The following is a 24,889-nucleotide window of genomic DNA, read 5'->3' as shown; positions in this document are numbered from 1 at the left end:
TTAACAAAGCCAACCTCAAGCAGGTCATGCCGAACTTTTATCAACATGTATCCTGTCCAACTAGAGGACCAAACACACTGGATCATTGCTACACTCAGTTCAAGGATGCCTACAAAGCCCGCTCACTACCGGCTTTTGGCAAATCGGACCATGCCGCCATCTTTCTAACACCGAGATACAAACAAAGGCTCGTTCAGGAACCTCCGGTGCAGAGAGTAGTGACGCGCTGGTCCTCCCACTCAGAGACTATGCTGCAGGCGGCGCTTGATGACGTCGACTGGGACATGTTCCGGGCGAGTTCTTCTGACGTCAGCGAGTTCACGGATGTAGCATTAAGCTTCGTAAACACGCTAACCGAGCAAGCTACAGAAACAATAACGATAAGGACATTCTCCAATCAGAAACCGTGGGTGGACAGAACAATCCGTGCCGCGGTTAACACACGCACCGCCGCTTACAATGAGGCTCTTCTGTCTGGGAATACGAGCGAGTACAAAGCATCGTGCTATGCTCTCCGACGCGCAGTAAGAGCCGCCAAACACAGATACAGAGAGAGAATTGAGTCTCATTTCCAGCTCAACGACTCTCGACGGATGTGGCAGGGACTGAGGACCATCTGTGACTTCGGAAACAAATCCTCCGCGGAGGTGAGAGCAGATCCGTTGCTGGCCGACGAGTTAAACATCTTCTATGGCCGCTTCGATGGCAACGGCGGCGGCGCGTTTCTGCCGACCAGCGCGTCTGGAAGCAACAGGCAGAGCAGCGATGATCCTGTAATCACCGTGTCGGAGGATGAGGTTCGGAGGGCGCTAAAGAAAGTGAACGTCAGGAAAGCAGCCGGACCTGATGGGATAACCGGCCGTGTTCTGAGGTCCTGCGCCGATCAGCTCGCTGGTTTGTTCACTTCTATCTTTAATGAGTCCCTTGCTACCGCCGTGGTTCCCACCTCATTCAAAAAATCCATTATTATCCCTGTGCCAAAGAACAATAAACCCTCTTGCCTGAATGACTATCGCCCAGTTGCCCTCACATCTATAGTCATGAAGGTTTTTGAGAGACTTGTAAAGAGCCACATTTGCTCCTCCATCCCTGATACTCTGGACCCTCTTCAGTTTGCCTATCGCCCAAACAGATCCACGGACGATGCCATCTCTCACGTCCTCCACTCTTCCCTCACACACTTGGACAGCAACAATGGAAATTATGTAAGGCTGCTATTCATTGACTATAGCTCAGCTTTCAACACTATAGTCCCCATCAAGCTGGCATCTAAACTCACAGACCTCGGCCTAAACCCCTCACTCTGTGACTGGATTCAAGACTTCCTCACCGGCAGACCTCAAGTGGTGAAAGTTGGCCAGTTCACCTCAAACTCCATCACTCTGAACATAGGAGCCCCACAGGGCTGTGTCCTGAGTCCCCTGCTCTACTCTCTCTACACGCATGACTGCGTGTCCTCTCACAGCTCCACATCTATTGTCAAATTCGCTGATGATACTGTGGTTCTGGGCCTCATCTCCAACAACGATGAGACCGCATACTTGGACGAGGTAGAGAGACTCACATCATGGTGCCAGAACAACTGTCTCTCTCTGAATGTGAGCAAAACTAAAGAGCTGATCATGGACTTCAGGAAGAGACAGCAGCAGCCCTACACTCCTCTTATGATCAGTGGGACCCCTGTGGAGAGGGTGAGCAGCTTCAAGTACCTCGGTGTAAACATCTCCGAGAACCTGACTTGGACTACACACATCCAAACACAGGTAAAGAAAGCCAGGCAAAGACTTTACCATCTGCGACAGCTGAGGAAATTCAGGGTCTCACCAGCAATCCTGAAAACTTTCTATTCAGGGACCATAGAAAGTGTATTGACTCAGTGCATCTCAGTGTGGTATGGAAACAGCTCCAATCAGGACTGCAAAGCACTACAGAGAGTTGTGCGCTTAGCTGAGCGCATCTCAGGGTCTGCTCTCCCCTCTCTGCAGGACATCTACCTCAAACGCTGCAAAAATAGAGCTGTCAAAATAATCAAGGACTCAAATCACCCTGGTAACCAGCTATTCACTTTGCTTCCATCTGGTAAGCGCTTCCGTAGCCTGATGGCAAAAACTGAGAGACTTAGGAGGAGCTTCTTCCCCCAGGCCATCAGGCTCCTAAACTCTAACTCTGTGTCATAACATCACTTGACTCCATGTAAATATCACCATATCAATAAGCTATTCATAATTTTTCTCTACCTCATATTGCTGCTATTATATACCCTGTACAACTTTTTTGCACATTATTTTGCACATTCCTCTTAGTACTATTTAAGTCAACAACATACTGACCTGCACATTTATATTTATATTTTTTATCTATCTTTTTATTTTATTCTTTTTATTTTATTTTATTTTTTATTTTTTTTCTACTTTCTTTTCTTCTCTTAATATTTGTATACTTTATAATTGCACTGTCCTTGGAGCGGACCTGACCTACATTTCACTGCTGGTTATACTCTGTATAATTGTGTATGTGACAAATAAAACTCTTGAATCTTGAATCTTGAATCTTGAATCTTGAGAAAAAACAGTACTATATCCATTTTCATAAAAATGTGTGTGGGAAACAGAAGAAGAAATCATATCTTTGCAAGATAAAATGTCAAATTATTTTCATGTTTTCCCCACAAAATTACAGTACCGTGAGCAGAAGGATAACATTTGTTTTTATACTGGATCATAGGCGTAATTTACGGGTGGGACATGTCCCCACCACTTTTTACCAGGCTCGATATTGTCCCCACCACTTTTAAAAAGTAACTGAAAAATAGATTGCGTAAGGTATGTATTAAAGGAAAAGCACCATCTACAAATCGTCACTCTTCATAATCTAATTCATTCATTTAACAATTTTTTCCGCCGGTCAGAAGCTTTTCAACGTCCTCAAAGATGAATATTAAGTCTCGTTGTGAAACTATCGCGAGATACGCGATATGCGTCATGGGATATGTAGTTTCCTTTCCCTATAATTAGTCTACAGATCCTGTACCTCTTTTAAAATGTATTTGTAGTCTACAATGTTAATACTGTCTTTTAGTCTTGCTCTTACCTGTACATTTTCTGCTCCCTGTTCTTGTTATTTGTCAGTAGGCACATTTGTCTGATTCTGGGGAAAAAATTACCCTGATTCAACCCAGGATCTAAATGTTTACATTTGCAATCATAAGCAACATTGGCATTTGTCCATCATTGAAGGCTGAATAATAGTTAAAGCACTTTTAGGCAACAGGACAATTCTATGTTATGACTTTAGTTCATAGTCCTTTAATTCAGTTTTGTATTAAATCACAGCGCGCTCCAGTGGCCGCCAAAAAACATGATTAGCGACAGTATGTCTATATTTACATAAGTTAAATATAATATGTTTTCGTGTTAAGCAAAGTAACTTACTGTGTGTGGCTGCTTCACTAAAAAGCTTCTTATATCACTTCCACACTTTCTTTTGGACATTTTGTTGATGTTTTAACATTTATGCTATAGGTAGCAACATTTACCGTTAACTAGGCTTTACATGTGGGGTGGGGGAGGAAAAAATAGAGCTTTTATAAAAACGTAATAAAAAAAAAAGATTCAGCAAAACAATTTCATTTATTTAATTAATTAAAGTAGTTTAACCATTTTAAACACAAATGAACTCTCATTCATGTTTTACACACGGTTTTGCGTAGTTCAGGATTGGTTAAATTATTTGATTGGATGAGGAAACATTTTGTGGGCTTGTCTTGACTCTTGACGTAATGTTGATTCTTCCATGTTCAGCGCGTGCATCGATCACACCTGCTTTTAGCAAGTTGTCCGGCTGGTATTAAGAGAACATATGCAAGTAATTCAAAGTAGAATGAATCGTAATACACACACACACACACACACAATTGTGCAATTAATGAATACGCTGCAGCTGAGCTGACCATGAAATGGTAAGTTCACCATATTTATCTTGCGTATTGATATTAGCTACCCTGGATGTGTTGTGATAAGCAAAACGTAGTTTTGCTTATTTGGATGTTTATAGACATATTTGTGAATGTGATGCATGTGTACATCAAAGTGAAAATTAAGTGCATTTCCAACTCTGAACTCAGTCCCCAAGTAAATTTGGTTATTAAATAAACAAATAGCAAAACGAGTTGTGCGGTGTCCCCACCACTTTTCAAAGCAAAGTTACGCCACTGTACTGGATAGTCTTTTAAGCATTTTTAAAACAGTTCCAATACAAGGCATTTTTCAAAACAAATGAACACTTTCCCATTTTTAAAACATGTAACTTATTTACTATTGTGCCAGTTTTGTAGTGTATATAGCTATTTTGACTTCTTATTTTGTATTCGCTGTGCGGCTTGAACACGTCGTCTGTCAAAAATAGACTAGGCAGTAGGCACCTTTCTTTAGTGAAGCCGCGCAGAGAGCCGCTTCTGAAACGTGCCGCGGATTGACTGGAGTGGGCACGATCAGCTCCGGTGGCCGCGTCGGAGCGGTGGGATGGTGTAAATCATGGTGTAGATCAGGGGTTATATACTGCACTACAGGCTACAGCGCCATCTATTGGATTTTACTGATATTGCATATTGGAACAACTGCATCACAGACTGGATAAAAACGCCCGTAGTTTGCCCACCTCTGCAGATTCGTATCATTTTTTTTAAATCCCTCGCGGGCCGCCACAGGAGTGATAGCGGGCCATAGTTTGGACACCCCTGGACTAATCACTTTAGAGCTGCAGGAAAATTATGCTATTAAATTATTGGCTCATGGCATATCCATTAGACATATCCATTAAACATTTTTACAAGAAATCTAAAAATCTCTTTTGTCAAAATACAGATCATTTTTACTGGCCATCAATGAAGAAAGAACTTTGCCGCAAGTGACATTATAGCTTCTACCAAGGCTAACTGGACCACGTTAACCAAACTACACACTTTGGTCATGAGCCTCTTTATATGCAAAAAGGATGAGATTATGATCGGGTGACAAGCAAAATGTACAGTATATCCTAAAACAATAGTCTTACATTTTTTAGAATAGTTAAAAAAAAAAAAAAAAAAACATTGAAAGTTCCTTTGTCCAAAATAAGCATATCACACCTTCTCTGCACATTATTTTTTACTATTAGTCAAATAAAATGCATTAAAACATTTTTTTTATTTTTCTAAAATACTATTTTTGCCAATAAGTAAATAAATAAATAATAATTGTTGTTGTTTAAACTGTAAAATGTCTGTTAATTGAACTTGTTTTGTTTTGCAAACTGCTCAGTTTCTCCACATACCTTTTATTGCTGAACAAGCATCATTTAGGAAAGTAGGCATTAGCAGCAGTCAGTATGGGGAACAGGGCTTAGCATTGGGTCAGTTTCAAACCATGGATAACAGCTTCCACATTTTCTCTTCCGTGGGGATTTGTGGGACAAATGTGTTTGTTGTTTCGCAGAACTGCATTACTTCCAAATGTATACTGGTTGTCAAATATTAACCTTGAATTTTTTGTTTCAACTGATATATTACCCACCCATAAAGTCATTTTTTGTGTTTTAATGTGTGCGTTAGACTTACCATCGCTGTAGCCGTGGGCAAGCAGGCCATCAGGCGAGGGGGTTTGATGGGAACGCGAGCCGATGGAGTCCAGGCTGTCAAATGAGTCGTCTCGCGTGTGCCTCGGCGGGGAGAGAGAGTCACTGCGCTCAGACTCCCAGCAGTCTATGTAACCACTGTCCCTGATGCTTCGTTTTGGGCTGTCCCACTCCTCTGCTTCCTGAGAAACACACAAACACATATAAAATATAACAAGTTTGCAGCTTAAGATTCCTCCAAGTGGTGTTTCAATATTGAATAACATTTAAAAAAAAAGTTAATGATTAATTTTAATTTATTTTCACACAGTGACAGAAGTCTCTCTCTTGTGACTGCTTTTGGCTTTTAAATTCAAACTTTTGGCTTTTAGTTTCATCAACTGACAAATGGATTAAAAAATACGGTCACACTTTATATTAGGTGGCCTTAACTACTATGTACTTGCATCAAAAAATAAGTACAATGTATTTATTGTGGTCATATTGTATTGCAAAACACTTTTTCTGCTATTGGGGTGGGATATGGGTAAGGTTAGGGGCAGGTTTGGTGGTACGGGTAGGTTTAAGGGTGGGTTAAGGTGTAAGGGATGGGTCAACAGTGTAATTATAAATGTAATTACAGAAATTAATTACAGATGTACTTACATAAAGGTATTTTTAAAAATATAAGTACAATGTAAAAACATGTATGTACACAATAAGTGCATTGTACCAAATAATTAATTTAAATGTAAGTACACAGTAGTTAAGGCCACCTAATATAAAGTGGGACCAAAAATACATTAACAGATCTGCTTTTTAAATTGTGGAGAAAAAAGCTTGTGGTGCTTAAATTATTTCTGGAGACAGAAGTACAGATGAGTGCATCTCAACTTGTGGGTCACAGTCCTGATCTGATAAGCTTGAGGAAAAGCAAAACACACCGCGGTGCTTTAACATATCGATACTGTGTTACTACTACACATAAAATTATATTGTAAATATACAAAACAAGTAACCAGTAACTAGCTGACACTCCAAAACTGTATTGCAACGTTGACTGCCACCCGTTATAAAACAGGAAAAAAAAGAGAGGATGAGGATGCAGAGTGTAGCTACTACTCACCCACAAAAGTAAGCAGCCTTTATACACTTTTGTACAGTTAAACACTGTGTCCACAATGGACACAAGTGCCATAATGTGACAAAGATGCAATGCAAATGTGATGCAATGTGACACAGTCTGTAAACTGATGCTCCCAAACCTTTGCTTTTTTATGTGTTCAGTGTAGACCAGGGGTGCCCAATGGTCGATGGTGATCCAGTCGATAACAGTCAATAGATCTACTGGTAGATCGCACGTCATTTAAATATGCTTTAGGTAAATAGAGAGATTAAATGATTAAAATGGAACTCTGTGAGATTGTGGTAAACTGAAGTGAGTGACAGCTTTTTAGTGATTTGGGAGCGCTCTTTGCGCTTTCTAGGCTATACACCCTTAAAAATAAAGATGCTTCACAATGCCATAGAATAACCTTTTTGTCTAAATGGTTCCATAAAGAACCTTTAATATCTGAAGAACCTTTTTGTTTCACAAAAGTTATTTGTGGTGAAAGAAGGTTCTTCAGATTATAAAATTGTAAGAAAGAGGTGGTTCTTTAAGAAACCTTTGACTGAATGTTTTTTTGTGGAACCAAAAATGGTTATTCAATGGCATCGATGTGAAGAACCTTTTAAAGCACCTTTATTTTTAAGAGTGTATAAAATCCATATATAATCCATATTTTGTACCTCATTGATGGCATTGTTTGGCTCAATTTATGTGAATCAACCTTTTCCCACAAGAAGATTATTCAAACAAAACAGCAGTCTGCCATTATTGATGACAATTTGGACAGCCCAGATTTTGCAGAACTGATTCAATTAATTGCAAGTCATCAGAATAAGGTAAAGACCCTGGTTAATCACAATCTATTGTTCTGTAGGTGTTCTGAATGTAGTGTTAAAAATAATAATATTATATACAGCCCTAGACTGAAACTAAGGGCATTTTTGTTTTGTATTTAAAAAAAAATAAAAATAAAAAATAAAAATAAAAAAAATTATACGTTGGAACTTCATTTGATGTCTGATACAAATTCTTGGTTCGAAAGTTAAACCAGTTACTTATTTTATCTGTGGACATGAATTATTTAGTAATAAAGAGTAATATTTGTTGTTTTTCAAATTTCCTCTGAACAATTATGTGTATTTGAATGAATATGTTGAGTGAATGATTCAGTATCAAAAGATGTCTACTAACATTGTGTTTGGTAAGGAAAAGGAAAGAATGTGACGTGTGGCCAAGTATGGTGTCCCATACTCAGAATTTGTGCTCTGCATTTAAACCCATCCAAGTGCACACGCACAGTAGTGAACACACACTCACCGTGAACATACACCTGCGGCACCCAGGAAGCAGTTGGGGGTTCGGTGCCTTGCTCAAGGGTCTCACCTCAGTTGTAGTATAGAGGGTGGAGAGAGCGGTTCACTGGACATTCACTCCCCCCACCGACAATCCCTGCCAGACCTGAGACTCGAACCCGCAATCTTCATATTACAAGTCCTACTCTCTATCTATTAGGCCACGACTGCCCCTAACAAAAAAGCCACAGACGCTTCTCCTCAGCATGCAGGCGAACAGCATAGTTGGCAGGATTTTGACATTATCTATAAAAAGAGTCACTAAATGATTTGCTGTACAAATTGTTTTGGTGAATGGAATTAAAATACTTGTCACTTGATGAATCAAAATCCCCACTACTGGCTTTTCCTGATTATAACCATGGAGAGAACAAGCAAGATCTGGAATGGATGAGGTGTGACAGATGAACTCAAAGAGGAATTGAGGTTTATATAATTATATTGCTGTGACTGTCATGCACTGGCACTTAAAGTGCAGCTCTCTGATTAAAGAAACAACAGATCACAGCTCAAGTCAGCTCTTTTTCAGTTGGCTGTGCTGTCACCAAAACACAATCCAGCCTTTCATTAAAGTCCTGCAGCACTGTGACTGAACCCAGATCAGTCCAGGATTTGTCTGTTTGTAACTATCTAACCAGATGGGGAAACACTTTTCATGCAAAGGACACATGACATGATGGAAAAAATAAATTGCAGTCCAGTGACATCATTGGCTGTCACACATTAAATGTTTGATAAAGTCTTTTTCTACACAATTATAGACAAGAAAATGTTAGTAAGACATCAGAAAATGAAGTCCACATAATTTTTAGGGTCCATATCATTTTAGATTTTTTTTTACGTTAATAATTTATTAACAAAAAAAAAGTCTACTGCACAAAACAGCCAAGACATTGTTATTTGGCCCAATGATATACACAGAGATCATTGTATTCCCTGGAGATCTACAAAAGATATCAGCCCTGGTTTAGTGCAGTGATGTAAGCCCATCTGAAGAGACCCTAAACACTCTCTTCCAATAATGACCTCAAAGAATGATGGACAGAGGTGGAGTGATTTTCTTTAAGCCAAATACGGTACTCATTCAGAACCCAACCCAAATCAGGCTCAACTTGCTTTATACTCAGATATTTAGCTTTTCTGAGGAAAATATGAGTGGTGCTTTCCCATAGAAAATGGCAGGGTGTTGTGGGTGTTGCTAAGCAGTTGCAAACTTATTCTGAGGTGATTAAATTATGTGCTGATCATTATGTGCTGAAGTGAATTCCATTGTAAAATGAGCTGGGACGGACCGGCCATATGGAGCACTGGGACTTCAGCAGCCATCATGTTATATACAAGTGGTTTAATATTCCCATTTAATATTTCCAATTTCTCTTTCCAAATTATTAATTCATGACCAGTATTTCAACACTACACAAAATACATTTCACAACTAGTTCACTTCCAACCACACAAAAGAGATGCAGCGGTGCACAGTTCTGGTCCAAGACTTCTGGGGGCCCTAAGCAAAATTTTGTCAGGAGGCCCTTTCAGTGCATTCATAAAACCCCCCAAAAGTCCCTCAATCCCATAAGCTGTTTTTTTAGAGCTGTTTCACTGTCAACAGTGAGTTGAAACAGTCAGTAATACAATTAAAATAAATAATATTACAAACAATATATTACAAATACAATAGAAAAAAAAGATAAAAAATTATTCAACCTGCTAAAAATAGCTAATAGCCTACTATGCAAAAACTGAATAAAGTAATCAAATGTAAAAAATAAAACACTGCACAGTCTTCTCCATATGCATTAAACATACACTGATTCATATTAAAGTTATTCAGTTATCTAGTAAAGAGCAAAAGGTTTATTATTTTCTCACTTCAAGACCAAATGCACAGATCTAATTTACTGACATTTGATTACTTTCTCACCTGTTTATGTTCACTGAAGACATAACAGACTGCTTTTGATATATTTTTGGTGTGTATTTGTCCATTTAAGCACAGCTAAAGCCTAAAGTAGCCTTTACTTGTCCGTGTTTTGCTCCATCTCGGATTGCGTACACAGAAAGCCACCTGGGAGTCTCTTTCACAGCTCAATACGCTTTTAACTCTTATTTAGTATTGAGCACATCCAGTGGGAGACTGTATATTATGACAGTCATGATACATGATTTGACTAATTTGGATTTTATGTAGGAAGGGCGACAGCGCACCACTTTAAAAGGAAAGGAACATAATTCAGCGTCATGTTTTAATAATCGCTGGAAGAATAAATAAAAAAAAAAATATCACACAGCCCTATTCATTAAAACATTGAGAGCAAAGAAGCCTCCTGGTGGTTGTGTACTTTGTGTATAGGGAGGACCGATTGGAACAGAGTGTAAATTAAACTTTATAAGCAAGAGGTTAAATTATGTGTCTGAACAGTAAAATGCATTAAGAACGATGTGTGTAAAAAAAATAATAATAATTATGAAATATATGATAGAAATATTTAATTATACATATTTCTATCATGACAACTATCAGAGGGTTTGGCATGGTAATGTACATGACAATGTGAATGTGTTTGGTCTTGAATAGATATGCTACGCTACTGTGGACGTGCAGCATGCATATATCCACACACATGAAAGAACGAAATAGGATAGAACAAACACCCCCCAAACAAGCAGATCTATCGCCAAGACCTATGTACTGCTGCTGTTTTGAAGAGCCATGTGAACCACATATATTACTATCTGTGTGTGCCTGGGCCTACCACACCGACCGGCTTAACGTGGCCTAAGTGAGTCTTGGCTACCATACCAACTGGCTTAACACTAGTGGCCTGTGACTAGGCCTGTGACTATGTGAGCCTTGGCTACAATGCTGACTAGCTTAACAATAGTGACCTATGACGATGCATGCCTGGGCTACTCTAATTAGATTGTAGTTTAATTTTGCAATTAATGAATACCGTGTTTTTGAGGTTTATGTTTGGATTATTGTACGGTTGGAAGATCCAAACATGACCCATTATAAGATTTCTAACAGAATCAGTCACTTATTGATTTTATCTGTTGGTATTTGCTAGAATCCATGATGCTATGTGTCTAAACAAGATGTCCAGGACCTTCAGCAGAAATATAGGCCCACAACATAAAAAATACAGCAGTATATTTCATTGTACACATGGGGTACTTTTTATTCCTGTGTTCACCAAACCCATCTTGAGTGTTTGCTGCTAAAAAGCTCATTTTTATAGTTTCATCTGACCTTAGAAGCCAGTCCCATTTGAAGTTCCAGTCATGTCTGATAACCGAATATGCTGGAGTTTGTTTTTGGATGAGATAGGAGAATATTTCTTGAAACCCTCCCATGTGGTGATGTTTGACATTTTTTTAAAGGTTTTCAGACCCTGAGACTCAAATGTTCTGCAATTCTCCAGCTGTGGTCCTTGGAGAGTCTTTAGCCACTCAAACTCTCCTTCTCACCGTGCATTAGGACGATATAGACACACGTCCTCTTTCAGGCAGTTTCGTAACATTTTATGTTGATTGGAAATTCTTAATTATTACCCTGATGGTGGAAATAGGAATTTTCACTCTAGCTCTTTTCTTAAAGTCACTTCACTAATTTATGAAGCTCACTTTTGTTTTTCTCATTGTGATGGATGATTAAGGGAATTTGGGCTTTGTTTTCCCTCCTATTTATATTTCTGTGAAACAGGAAGCCAGGGTGATTATGAACATGAAATTATCCAGCCATGGCTTCCTGTTTCACAGAAATATAAATTCAAGTCAAGGTATCATTCTATTTTTTTTTTTTCTATCATTACATATTTTTAAGTTTATATTTAAAACATTACTTTCATAATATTATTTATGCAATTTGTAAGTGCAAATTATAATTAATTATACTTGTCGCTTTAAAAAAAAAAAAACAAGCCACTCAGCCAATGTAAATTTTCAGCATAGCCTGTTTTATTTGACTTGTATCCCATGTATTCTGATACATAAATTAATGTCTCTGGGCTAAGCCCCGGATATATACTCACCCTAGAGCCGCCCCTGGAATCAAACCCATTAATTCCGCATTCTAGCACTTTCCTCTAGTGTTTGAGAATGCATTGTAAAAAATTGAGCTTTAATCATTTAAATGTGATGGATTATCAACTAATTATGCACCTTCCCTTATAGGTGTATTCAGATGTAGTATATAACGTTTTTATTAACATCAAAGTGCATACAGCACCAAGTTTAACAGTTGAGGCAAATTCTGTAAATACTGCTTTGAAAAATAAAAGCTTTTTTTTTTTCTTGTGCTTGCAGGTTCATTCAGACAGTCAGTCTTTGTGGCACCAAATGCATTGAAAGTCACAGATTAGCTGGAATTCTGGAAAGAAGGTGCAAAGAACAAGGATCTGCCTGAATCCCATCCTGCTGTTTCTCACCTGAGAGCTTGTCAACTTTGTCAAAATTACTGAAATTTCACACAACAACACAAACTCATTTTTACTGCATTATTTAATTGTATTAACACTACCAGTCAAAAGGTTTTGAACAGTAAGTTTTAAAACATTTTTAAAGAAGCCTCTTCTGCTCACCAAGCCTGCATTTATTTGATCCAAAGCACAGCAAAAACAGTACAATTTTGAAATATTTTTACTATTTAAAATAAATGTTTTCTATTTGAATATATTTTAAAATGTAATTTAATCCTGTCATCAAAGCTGAATTTTTTTACATCATTACTCCAGTGTTCAGTGTCACATGATCCTTTAGAAATTATTCTAATATTCTGATTTGCTGCTCAAAAAAACTATTATTATTATTATTAATCAAATTTTTTCAGGTTTCATTGATGAATAGAAAGTTCAGAAGAACAGCATTTATCTGAAATAGAATTTTTTTGTAACATTATAAATGTCTTTATCTTCACTCCTGATCAATTCAAACCATCCTTGTTAAATAAAAGTAGTAATTTCTAAGTAGTATTTCTATATTTATCAGCATATTAGAATGATTTCTGAAGGATCATGTGACACTGAAGACTGGAGCAATGATGCTGAAAATTTAGCTTTGATCACAGGAATAAATTACATTTTAAAATATATTCAAATAGAAAGCTGTTATTTTAAATAGCAAAAATATTTCACAATATTACTGCTTTTGCCGTATTTTGGATCAAATAAATGCAGGCTTGGTGAGCAGAAGATAATTCTTTAAAAACATCAAAAATCTTACTGTTCAAAAACTTTTGACTGTTAGTGTACTTACTTGTTTTTGCTTTTCAGTATGTGTATGTTTTGCCATGATACAAAACAGGGGACTGTGGTGATGCCCTTTTTTCAGATAGTTCATCCTAGAGATCAAGACTTGTAATTTGTACATTTAAAAAGAAAATGTTCAACAATTAAAAAGAATATTATCAGAACTAATGCTCATGAGTTATTGTGATTTTTATGAGGTTGGGGTGGTAAAAATCATGGATTACAGTGTTGTACCACAATTTGATTGTTTAAAAAATGTTTAAACTACATGAAAATAAACACTACAGCACTGATACTGTAAATGAAAATACAGTAAACCCATTATTATACTGTAAATGCAATTACAGTAATAATTCTGTAACCATTTTTACAGTAACTTACTGGCATCCAGCTGCCAGTACGTTACTATAAAATTTACAGCAATCTTTTTACAGTGTACTGATTCTAAAATTAGACATTTATGAGAGTCACAGCTAAGTCTCATGAGCTTAGAAAGAGAAACCACTGAGCAATAAAATATTTCAATATTGGAGTCTTGATAGAGATTGCAGCAAGACAATAAAGAGATATACTCTATTTGTTCCACCGCATTCTCAGATTTGATTTTATTTTTCTCAAATATTTATCATGTCTCATTTGTTTCTACTCCTAAGGAATTTTAGGAGAAACATCTGAAATGCTGTCGATACTAAAAGGTGCAAATGCACACATCCGATTCATATCAGATTATTTTACATATATATATATATATATTTAGTATTTGTATTCTTAGAATTATTTGTCTTGTATCCCTTCATTAAAGAAAAACACATTATATGATACATTCTCTTTGTGCGACTAAAGTTTTTTAATGAGCTCCTACATTTTTCAATATACGGTTAGGTCCATATATATTTGGACACAGGCACAATTTTTATTATTTTAGCTGCTGACCAAAATATATTCAAGTTACAGTTATATAATGAATATGGGCGTAAAGTGCACACTGAGCTTTAATTTAAGGGTATTCTCATCACAATTGGAGGAGGAGCAAAAAACGCCAAGATGCAGGAGAATTCACAAACAACAGTTTTAATATTCCAACAATGGGTAACACAGGGCAGGCAGGAGACACACGTAGCACAAAGACGTAAGAGACCCTACACGGAAACATGGGGCAGACTACACTTTAAATACAGGGTGAAACGAGGGAAACTGACGAGAGACACCTGGATTCAATGAACACAATCAAATGGGGAGCAAAATACACAGACAGTCCATGGCCGTGACAGCTACTGATACTTTCTGCTCCACTCTTACATCTTGTTTAGACACTGTCTGCCCTCGTCTTCCAGGCCAGCCCGTACCACCCCTTCTGCCCCTTGGCTGATGTTCTCCACAAACATCGTTCTAAGCTCAGGTCTGCTGAAAGGGTGTGGTGCAAATCAAAAAATCCTACTGACCTTAATGTGTATTAGTCACTCCTCTCTTCCTTCTCTGCTAAGGTCTCCATTGCTAAAAGGACATACTATCATAACAAAATTAACAATTCGTCTAACTCTCGCATGCTCTAAAACATTTTCTTCACTCCTTTGTCCTCCTCCTCCCCCTCCTTCATCAACTCTAACAGCTGACGACTTTACCAGATTCTTCATTAAAACCATCAGTGCACAATTTTCCACACCACAACCTGTCAAGCACATCTTACCAGCAAACATACAATCGTTCACATCCTTCTCTTCACTCTCTGAGGCAGAAGTCTCCAAACTCATTCTTTCTAATCATCCTAATACTTGTCCGATTGATCCTATTCCATCTCATCTCCATCAAGCCATTTCTCCTGCAGTTGTACCTGCATTACTCACATCATCAGCACATCCCTTCACACTGGTGTTTTCCCTCAGCATTTAGACAGGCTCGTATAACCCCACTACTTAAGAAACCCACCCTTAACCCATCTCTTTTAGATGACTACAGACTGGTTTCCCTTCTTCTTTTCATTGCAAAAACACTTGAACGAGTTGTGTTCTACCTAGACTCTGCTTTTCTCACATAGAACAACCTTCTCGACAGCAACCAGTCTGGTTTCATAAGTGGACATTCAACTGAGACTGCCTTGCTCTTGTTGAAGCAATAAGTTGTTGAAGCAATAAGACTGGCAAGAGCGGATTCCAAATCTTCAATACTTATCTTGCTGGATCTGTCCGCTGCTTTTGACACAGTTAACCACCAGATCCTCCTGTCAACCCTATTGGCAAAGGGCATCTCAGAAACTGCACTGCAGTGGTTTGAGTCTTACCTCTCAGATAGGTATCTTGGAGAGGTGAGGTGTCCAAGTCGCAACATCTAACTACTGGGGTGCCTCAGGGCTCAGTACATTCTCTTCTCTGTCTACATGGCATCACTAGGTTTTGTCATTCAAAAACATGGTTTTTCATACCACTGCTATGCTGATGACACTCAATTCTACCTCTCATTCTATCCTGATGATCCGACGATAGCTGCTCGCATTTCTTGCTGGATGAAGGACCATCACCTTCAACTAAACCTTGCCAAGACAGAACTGCTTGTGGTTCCATCAAACCCATTGTTTCATCACAATTTCACCATCCAGTTAGGCACATCAACCTTAACTCCTTCAAAAACAGCCAGAAACCTTGGAGTTATGATTGATGATCAGCTGACTTACTCATACCACATTGCTATAACTGCCCGGTCCTGCACATTTCCTTTATTCAACATCAAGAAGATCAGGCCCTTTCTTTTGGAACATGCTTCACAACTCCTTGTTCAATCTCTTGTTCTGTCCATACTATGGAGCAATGCTCTCTTGGCAGGTCTTCCAGCCAGTTCTATCAAACCTTTACAATTAATCCAGAACGTGGCAGCAAGATTAATTTTTAATGAGCCAAAAAGAATGCACGTCACACCTCTGTTCATCAGTTTGCACTGACTCAAATAAAATTCAAGGCATTAATGTTTGCCAACAAAACCACCACTGGCTCTGCTCCGCTTTACCTAAATTCATTACTTCAGACTTATGTGCCCTCTAGAAGCTTGCGTTCTGCAAGTGAATGTCGCTTTATTGTGCCATCCCAAAAAGGCACAAAATCATGGACTTTTAAATTAAATGTTCCCTCCTGGTGGAATGACCTGCCCAACTCAATCCGAGCAGCTGAGTCCTTAGCCATCTTTGAGAATTGGCTAAAAACACATCTCTTCCAACTTTATTTGACCCTCTAACTCTAGACCTCTAAAAAATAATAAAATAAACTTGTCCCTTTTAGACTTGCACTCTATTCATTTTCTGCTTGTTTTCTTTTTAAGAAAAAAACTAACAAAACCTTTTCTAATCTTTTTCTATTCTGTTTTCTTTTTATTTATTATATAATTTAAAAAAACTTGCTACGTGTATTGCTTTAAGATAACTGAAACTTGTTATAGCACTTGCATATCATTGCTCTTTTGTTGACTTTTGATTGCTTCCATTGTTCTCATTTGTAAGTAGCTTTGGATAAAAGCGTCTGCTAAATGACTAAATGTAAGTGTAATGTAAATGAAAAATGTATTCTGTTAACATTAGTTAATAAACTATGAACTAACTTTAATTATTAATGTAATAATTCATATCAATATTTTTATTCATTTACAAATTATGGTTCAGTACTGTTTTTATTTTTTTTTTAAACAGTAAAGCACTATTTTAATTTTCATTCAGTATCCATTTTAAAAACTATCAGTTGATTAATCAGTATCGGCCAGTGTGGTCCAACTTAGCTATCGGGGTCGGTAAAATCCACTATCGGTCGACCTCAACTATATTTAAGCTTTAAAAACTGTAAGAACAATAGTGAATAACATAACAGATTGTTAAAAGTGTGCATGTATGTGTGTTTAACACAGTTGTATATTTTCAGAAAAGCAGAAATATGCATATTTCTTTGTTGGAATTTTACCATTGTCTTGTGCACAACTGTTTTCTATAATTATGCACCAAAATGTAATTGCACATTTCTTGTTACTAATACTAATTACAAAAATGTTTATTAATTATTGGTGGATTCCCACTGCAAAACACAAAAATGCTGCAAACATCAACACAATATTTTAGAAAATCCACAGCAATATTTTGTTTGTGCCACAAAAATCTGAAAAAGTCCTGGTAGTACGAAGTCCAAGACAAGAGTCCACTCTCCAACTTTATTATATTGTGATCTCTGATTTGAGGATTCATGACAAACTAATAAATATGCAGAAATTTATCAGAATGATGTTCTGTTCTGTACATGCCAACAATTATATGAAATCACATTTCTAGTGTCAATGACAGATAGAAATGCAAGTGGTTTTGATTTGTTTATACCTTTCTCATCTGTGACAACAATCCCTCAAACTTGTGCAGGTCCAGCGTGGGCCCGTTGTATGTGGTGCTGCTATTGGCTGCTCGGCCCAGCCAGTAGATGTTGATCAAAACCTAAAGGAACACAGTCAAAATATTCCTCAGTCAGTGTATCTTCTTATCTATAAGCTCACTCACTCATTAACAAAGTGCCTTCAGAACAGCTGCACAGAAACGTACTCGGTTACTTATGTAACCTCGGTTCCCTGAGATACGGAAACGAGTACTGCGTCGCTAGACGCTATGGGGAAAAATTCCTTTTTCTCAGAGGACTGAAGACTTTTTCAATCACGCAGTGTAACTGCACGGCCATTGGTTCGTGCAGTAAATAAAAACGAACCAATGGCTCATCAGCGACCAGAAGGTCGGGGCCATCTAGCTCTATATGCGGGTGCTTCGCCATAGGAAATCAGGCCAATTCGACTGAAGCGACGACCTGAGACTTGCAGCAGAATGGCATGCCACAGTATGCAGTACTCGTTCCCGTATCTCAGGGAACCGAGGTTACGTAAGTAACAGAGTACGTTCCCTTTCGATACTTCACTCGTACTGCATTTGCTATACGCTATGGGGAACATATACAATCCCGCCATGCCATGAAGAGGAACGACTGATACAACTGGCCTTGAGCAATAAAGGCTCAGAGGGACCAATTATGAGCAGGAAGAATCCTGCAGGAGGCATGAAAACTGAACTTGTAGAGGTCAGCCCGGCCCTGGATAATCATTCAACGGTCATAAGTACAGCCTTAGCACTAGCAATAGGGCCAAGAGCGTTCTGAGGAATCAGGCTATGCCTGAGAATAGACCGCTTAGATAGGCGTGTACCACTTTAAGCAGATAAACCCGAGCCTGCAAAGCCGTGGATACACCACTAGACCACGCCCAGGAACAGGCCATGCCTCTCATGGAATGGGCTCTCACTCTAATGGGGCTCTGGAGGCCCAGGGAGGAGTATGCTAGTGTGATAGCGTCAACTAACCATCGAGAAATCCTCTGCTTTGTGACCGGAGACCCCTTGGTGTGACCTCCAAAGCAGACAAAGAGTTGTTCTGATTGCCTAAAGGGTGCGGAACGCTCGATGTAAGTTCTCACTGCCCTGACCGGGCAGAGAAGGTTAAACTCCTGGTCCTCCTCAGGAGGAGGAAGCGCAGAGAGAGTAATAACCTGGGCCCTAAACGGAGTGTAGAGCACCATAGGGACATAACCGTGTCTTGGCTTTAGGATGACCTTAGAGTCGTTAGGCCCAAACTCAAGACAGGCAGGGCTTATCGAGAGAGCCTGCAAGTCACCTAGTCGCTTCACCGATGCTAGCGCCAGCAGCAGAGCGGTCTTGAGTGACAGTGTTTTTAAGCTTGCAGATTGTAGTGGCTCAAAGGGGAAGCCTTTGAGGGCTCTCAGGACCGTGGGCAGGTCCCATGCAGGGACTGTGAGGGGTCGGGGAGGATGGAGCCTCCTAGAACCCTTCAGGAAACGGACAACCAAGTTGTTCCGGCCCAACAACTGTCCGTCTACACAAGCGTGATAAGCTGCTATAGCTGCCACATAGACTTTGAGCATGGAAGGGGAGCGACCCTTATCCAGCTGCTCTTGTAAGTAGGACAATATCACTGATATGTCACATGCTGTTGTTTCCTCGCCATGGCCCTCACACCAGGCGGCGAAAACAGACTACTAAAAGGCGTAGAGGCGTCTCGTAGACGGGGCTCTAGCCTGCGAAATGGTATTTAGGACATTCTCAGGGAGATCTATTGATTCTCGTCGAGAGCCCAGAGATGCAGGGCCCACGGCTCGGGCTGGGGGTACCAGATCGTTCTGTTCGCCTGAGATCCAGTGATGGTTCTTCCAGGGCGGGGCCACCAGAAGCACTTCGTGCTTGTGTTCTCTGATTCGCCTGATTACTTGAGGAATCAGAGCGATCGGGGGAAATGCATACAGTAGGAGGTTGGGCCTTTCGTGGGCCAATGCGTCCTCGCTCTTTGAAAAGTAAGTTTGGCAGTAAGAGTTGTCTTTGGAGGCGAAGAGGTCAACCTCTGCCCTGCCAAAGATCCTCCAGATTTTCTGAACCGTCTGTGGGTGGAGCATCCACTCCTCTGAGGGGACGTTGTTTTGAGAGAGCATATCTGCTCCTTGGTTCAGTATGCCGGGCACATGAACTGCTCTCAATGAACGCAGGTTGAGATGTGCCCACTCCAAGAGGCATTCTACCATCTTGAAAAGGCGTTTCGAAGTGAGCCTGCCCTGGCGATTTATGTACGACACCACCGTCATGCTGTCTGAACGGACCAGCACGTGGTGTCCCTTCAGGACTGGCAGGAAGAGCCAAATGGCTTGACATACTGCCGACATTTCTTGGCAGTTGATGTGCAGCCGGCCTTCCGCATTCGTCCAGGAGCCAAAGGTCGGGCTGCCTTCGCACAGAGCTCCCCAACCTGAGTTGGAAGCGTCTGTCATAACAACCTTTCTTCTGTGAAGTAAACCCATCCTAACGCCCTGCTCGAACCACCGTAGGTCCTTCCAGGTGGCCAGGGCTGTCACGCAGGCCTGGTCCACCCTGATGTGGATGATGCCATACATGGGGCGGAATTAGAAGTTTCAATCACTACTGAAGGGGTCTCATTCTGAGAAGGCCCAACCATAGCACTGGTGATGCAGAGGCCATGAGGCCCAGCATCCTTTGAAATGCTTTGAGAGGGTAGGAGACTCCAATTCTGAAGGAAGCCGTGAGCTGCTGTATAGCCAGAGCACAATCTGGCGCGACTATTATATTCATGCGGGCTGTCGAAAACTGTCTCCAGGAACGCAGTTCGTTGGCTGGGGGACAGAGAGCTCTTGGAAAAATTAATCCTAAGTCCCAGGCACTCTAAAGTGACTGAGGAGGAGGGACCTGTGGGCTATTAGCTCGGCCTTCAACTGCACAAGAATAAGCCAATCGTCGAGGTAATTCAGGACACAAACTCCCATCTGTCTCAGAGGGGAGAGGGCTGCGTCCATGCACTTTGTAAAAGTGCGAAGAGCCAGAGCCAGCCCAAAGGGGAGGAACGTGTATTGATAAGCCACTCCCTCGAAGGCGAATCTCCAGAATTGTCTGTGACGGGGGGGGGGGGGGGGCTATCTGGATATGAAAGTAAGCATCTTCCAGATCCAGTGAAAAGAACCAGTCCCCTGAGCGAATTTGCGAGAGAATCTGCTTCAGTGTAGTCATTCTGAACGGCCGTTTCATGAGGGCACGGTTCAGACGCCTGAGATCAAGGATGGCCCGGAGGCCGCCATCCTTTTGGGGACAAGGAAATAACGGCTGTAGAAGCCTGAGTCGCTCTGAGACGGAGGAACTGTTTCTACAGCCCCCTTTTTCCAGCAAATTCTTCACCTCGACTAGCAGGACGTGAGCGTTGCTGCTTAGCACTGAGGTGGGGACCACCACTGAATCGTGGGGGTCTTTGAGCGAATCGAAGTGAATAACCTCATTCTATAATCCCCAGAACCAAATGAGACACTCCGGGGATGGCCCGCCAGGTCTCGGACCGTGTGGCAAGGGTGTTGGATTAATTTGGGTGGTGAGTTGCCGTGTGGGGACTCGACACACCTGTTAAGAGGAAGAGAAAATTACTCTTTTGAAAATGTTTGTGTTTTACTTTTCCTCACTGTAGTAGTGATCGGCTGTGTGGGCGCTATTTGAACGGGCCCAGTTCACAACAGTATGTACACAAACACATTGCCGTCGACACCCCGAGTTAAACGGGGTGTTCGGAGGCATGACAGAGGCCGTTTCGGGACGCTAGACTCAATGCTTCCATCAGGAGAGTAGTCAACCCCCCGTGGGCGTGGTCTAGAGTGTGAAGCTGACGGAGATAATCATATTGACAGCCTTTTCTATTGATCTGCCTAAAAAGATCAAACCACTCATTAGAAGAGGGGTACTGGTGATCTTTGTGTGTAAACACCCTGGCAGATCAAAAACTGATGTGCACATCCCATCAGATCCGTTCGTAGCGGACGAGGGGAGGCAGGGCAAGACACAGACTGTCAGATCAAAGCTGTATGGAGAGTGAAACACAAGGCTTTGGCCAGCGTAAATTCACTCAAGCTTGAATGCTCAAACCCGTGATTTGCTATTTCTTCTCCGAGGTAACTGGGAGAGGAGAAACACGAGAGCAAGGGAGGCGGGGCCAACTTCGTTGAAGTAGGATAACCGTGAGTGCAGCAAGGACAGCTTAATAGTGAAAGTAGCGCTAGCAGATCAAAGAGCTGCGAGAGACACTAATCCTTAGTGTAAACACACCGGCAGATCAAAGCGCTGTGTGCAGAGTGAAACACGCGGGGCTATGCCGGCGCACAAAAATCACTCGAGCCTGACCGCTCAGCCAGCCAACCAGCGCAGTATTGTAAGATCTGTATAGAAGGATTGTGCCACTAAATGCAATAAGGGGCGCTGATCCTCAGGTGTTAACACACTCTAGCAGATTAAAGTGAGCACACGAAATAAACCGGCGTGCAATCACTCAAGCCTGATCGCTCCACCTCGCGAGTTAAGTGTTCCTTCCTCCGAGGTGCCTGGGAGAAGAGGAACATGAAAACGGGGAAGGCGGTGGGCACCTTATAGTGATCGAATCAGGGACGGCTTTCAATGAAAGCAGTCTGTTTGTGAGGGAGCAGCTTCAGCGACTCACACGCACACGCAAAGCTGTCATACAGGCTTAGCGCTCACCGCCCTTCTACATCGTGCAGAATTCAGTGCGACATTTGCAACATCGCTTGAAATTTGCTCTTTCAGAGAAATTAGATTTTAGACTCACCGGATGGCCGCATGGAACGAGGCTGGCATCTGCACAGGTCGCTGGAGCAACTCAAAGAGCAGGCAGAACAGCGAGAGGGCGCAGAGGAAAGGCAGCTTCTATCTCTAGCGAGGCGTTTCTACGGCAAGTGTCTTCAGTCCCGAGTTTCAGCGAAGGGATGATCGTCGTCGCTGAAGGAGAATTGATCTGATTTCCTATGGCGAAGCACCCTTTCTGGCGGGCTTTGCTTCGTTTTTATTTACTGCACGAACCAATGGCCATGCAGTCACACTGCGTGATTGAAAAAGTCTTCAGTCCTTGGAGAAAAAGGAGTTTTTCCCCATAGCGTCTAGCGACGCAGTACGAGTGAAGTATCGAAAGGGAACTAATGTGCTATAATGTACGCTCTATAAAAATATACATATATACATATATTATATTATAAATATAAATATATTAAAATATACATATATTATATATTACTAATGTGCTATACATATACGCTTTAAAAAACAATGAACGCAACAGTTTGCATCAGTATTTTTGAGTTCTGACAACTTCTGATTAAATTATGTAAAACCAAAAATTACACTGAATTAGAAGAACAGCTTTATTATGAAATATGAAATATCACAATAAAAAAAATCTGTTTTATTTTATATTTTAAAAAGTTTTTTTGTTTTTTTTTCATCTGATGAATTTTCTGCACCCTTTCCTCCAGTTATAAGATTAAGATTATAATATAAAATGACACTGAAGAGTAATGAAAAGAGTAATGGCTGCTGAAAATTCAGATTTACAATCACAGCAATGAATTATATTTTAAAATTATTCAAATAGAAAACAGTTATTTTAATTGTATTGATATTTCATAATTTGCTGCATTTTTTAATCAAATAAATGCAGCCTTAGAGAGCCTTAGAATGCATAAAAGACTTCTCAAAAACATTAAAACAAGCTTACCAACCCCAAACTTTTAAATGGCAGCGTACTGTATATGATGCCATTTTTGGGCTTTTACAGCACTTTTGGATCTGTTAGAGTATTTCACTCAGTTTTATATGTGAATATTCCATTCAGCCCTCCATATACATCTGTATTGGTACTGAAATAAAGAGCAAATCTGAATCCTACAGTGAAAGTATTGTATAATATTTATGATAATACTGCTTATTGACACCAAACTTCATGATCACAAATCATCGCAAAAAAGCAGTGGTGTTCAATCTTATTATCTTTCAGTGGTCTACAATCATATGTGTGCTGAGAATAATCGTCTTATTGTTCCAGAAAAACAAAGGAAAGGAGACATTTCATAATTTTGTGTTAACTGTTCTAGCTTAAATAAGACGCCCATTTGATTTACCTAGTCCTAGTGTATAGAATAAATTAACCTAATTGTGCAAGTTAAAAATTCAAATTTAAGAATTTAATCAAACCTTTGAATTTGCCAACATAATGAGTTCTGAGATCATTTTGATAAATTCTGTTGATGTAACGGGGCGAACAAGATGCGAGACGTGCGGATCCAAGTGCAAGCTTTTATTTATAAACAGTCACTGAACAGGCAGGGTCAAACAACGGCAAACAGGTATGGTATGGGCAAGACACAGAGCAATCCTAGGGCTAGCGAGAGTCGACGATCGGCGAACAATATCCAACAGGGCAAGGCAGAAAGATAATCCAGGTATACGAGCGGTAGTCCAAGAGAGGTGCAAACAGAGTCCAAATGGCAAGGCAAAGGGTAAATCCAGGAAAATGGGCAAGAATCAAAACACTAGAAAAACACACAAGGCAAGACTATGACAACAAAGAGGGTTCCATATCGCAGCTAAAACTAGGAGAGTTATAAATGCAGAACAATACTGGAACTAAACAGAAAAACACAGAATGTCTCAGTAAGGCAGCTAACACTAGGGGAGTGATAAACACAATACAATACTCGGCAGAGAGGAAGAGGAAGTCCATGGTTTATGTAGGGTGTGTGATCAGTGCAATCAGCTGTGTGATCAGTGCAATCAGCTGTGTGTCGTCAGTGCAATGGATGATGGTAATTGTAGTCTGAGGTGGCGTGCAACAGTTAGTGTGGTGCAAGAGTCCATGTGGTGAGCGAGTGGCCTCTGGTGGTTAACAGAAGTTCATAGAACAGATTCATGACATAGCCCCTCCCCCCAAGGAGCGGCTTCCAGACGCTCCTATACAATCCAGGAGGGTGGTGGAGCGGAGACGGAACAGGGGGAGGGACGGAGGGCCAGGTCCACGTGGAAGTGGAGTGGCCGGGGAACGAGGCAGAGTCGGTACAGCAGGAAGCCAGGGCGGAGACGACGGAACTGGAGCCCACCAGGGCAGAGAAGATGACCACCAGAGCCAGACAGCCGACCTCCACGGTGGAGCAGACAGAGCAGAAGCCCACCAGTGCGGAGCAGACAGGGCAGAAGA

General features: G+C 40.5%; 1 protein-coding gene across 2 annotated transcripts in view; it reads right to left on the bottom strand.

The window, feature by feature from the left end:
• limch1b (LIM and calponin homology domains 1b) overlaps positions 1-24,889 on the bottom strand; it is a 265,697-nt gene that overhangs the window by 72,566 nt on the left and 168,242 nt on the right. For both annotated transcript variants that reach the window (XM_079391189.1, XM_079391188.1), the window contains 2 exons: positions 17,641-17,751; positions 5,594-5,792 (listed from right to left, as the gene is read on the bottom strand). In XM_079391189.1, coding sequence (XP_079247315.1) covers positions 5,594-5,792; positions 17,641-17,751 — 310 coding nt within the window. The remainder of the gene's footprint in view (positions 1-5,593; positions 5,793-17,640; positions 17,752-24,889) is intronic.

Source organism: Barbus barbus, assembly GCF_936440315.1.
Source record: "Barbus barbus genome assembly, chromosome: 33".
In the NCBI taxonomy this organism is placed as follows: Eukaryota; Metazoa; Chordata; class Actinopteri; order Cypriniformes; family Cyprinidae; genus Barbus; species Barbus barbus.
The sequence above is the reverse complement of the archived record's forward strand: the minus strand, read 5'-3'. Positions and strand labels throughout refer to the sequence as shown.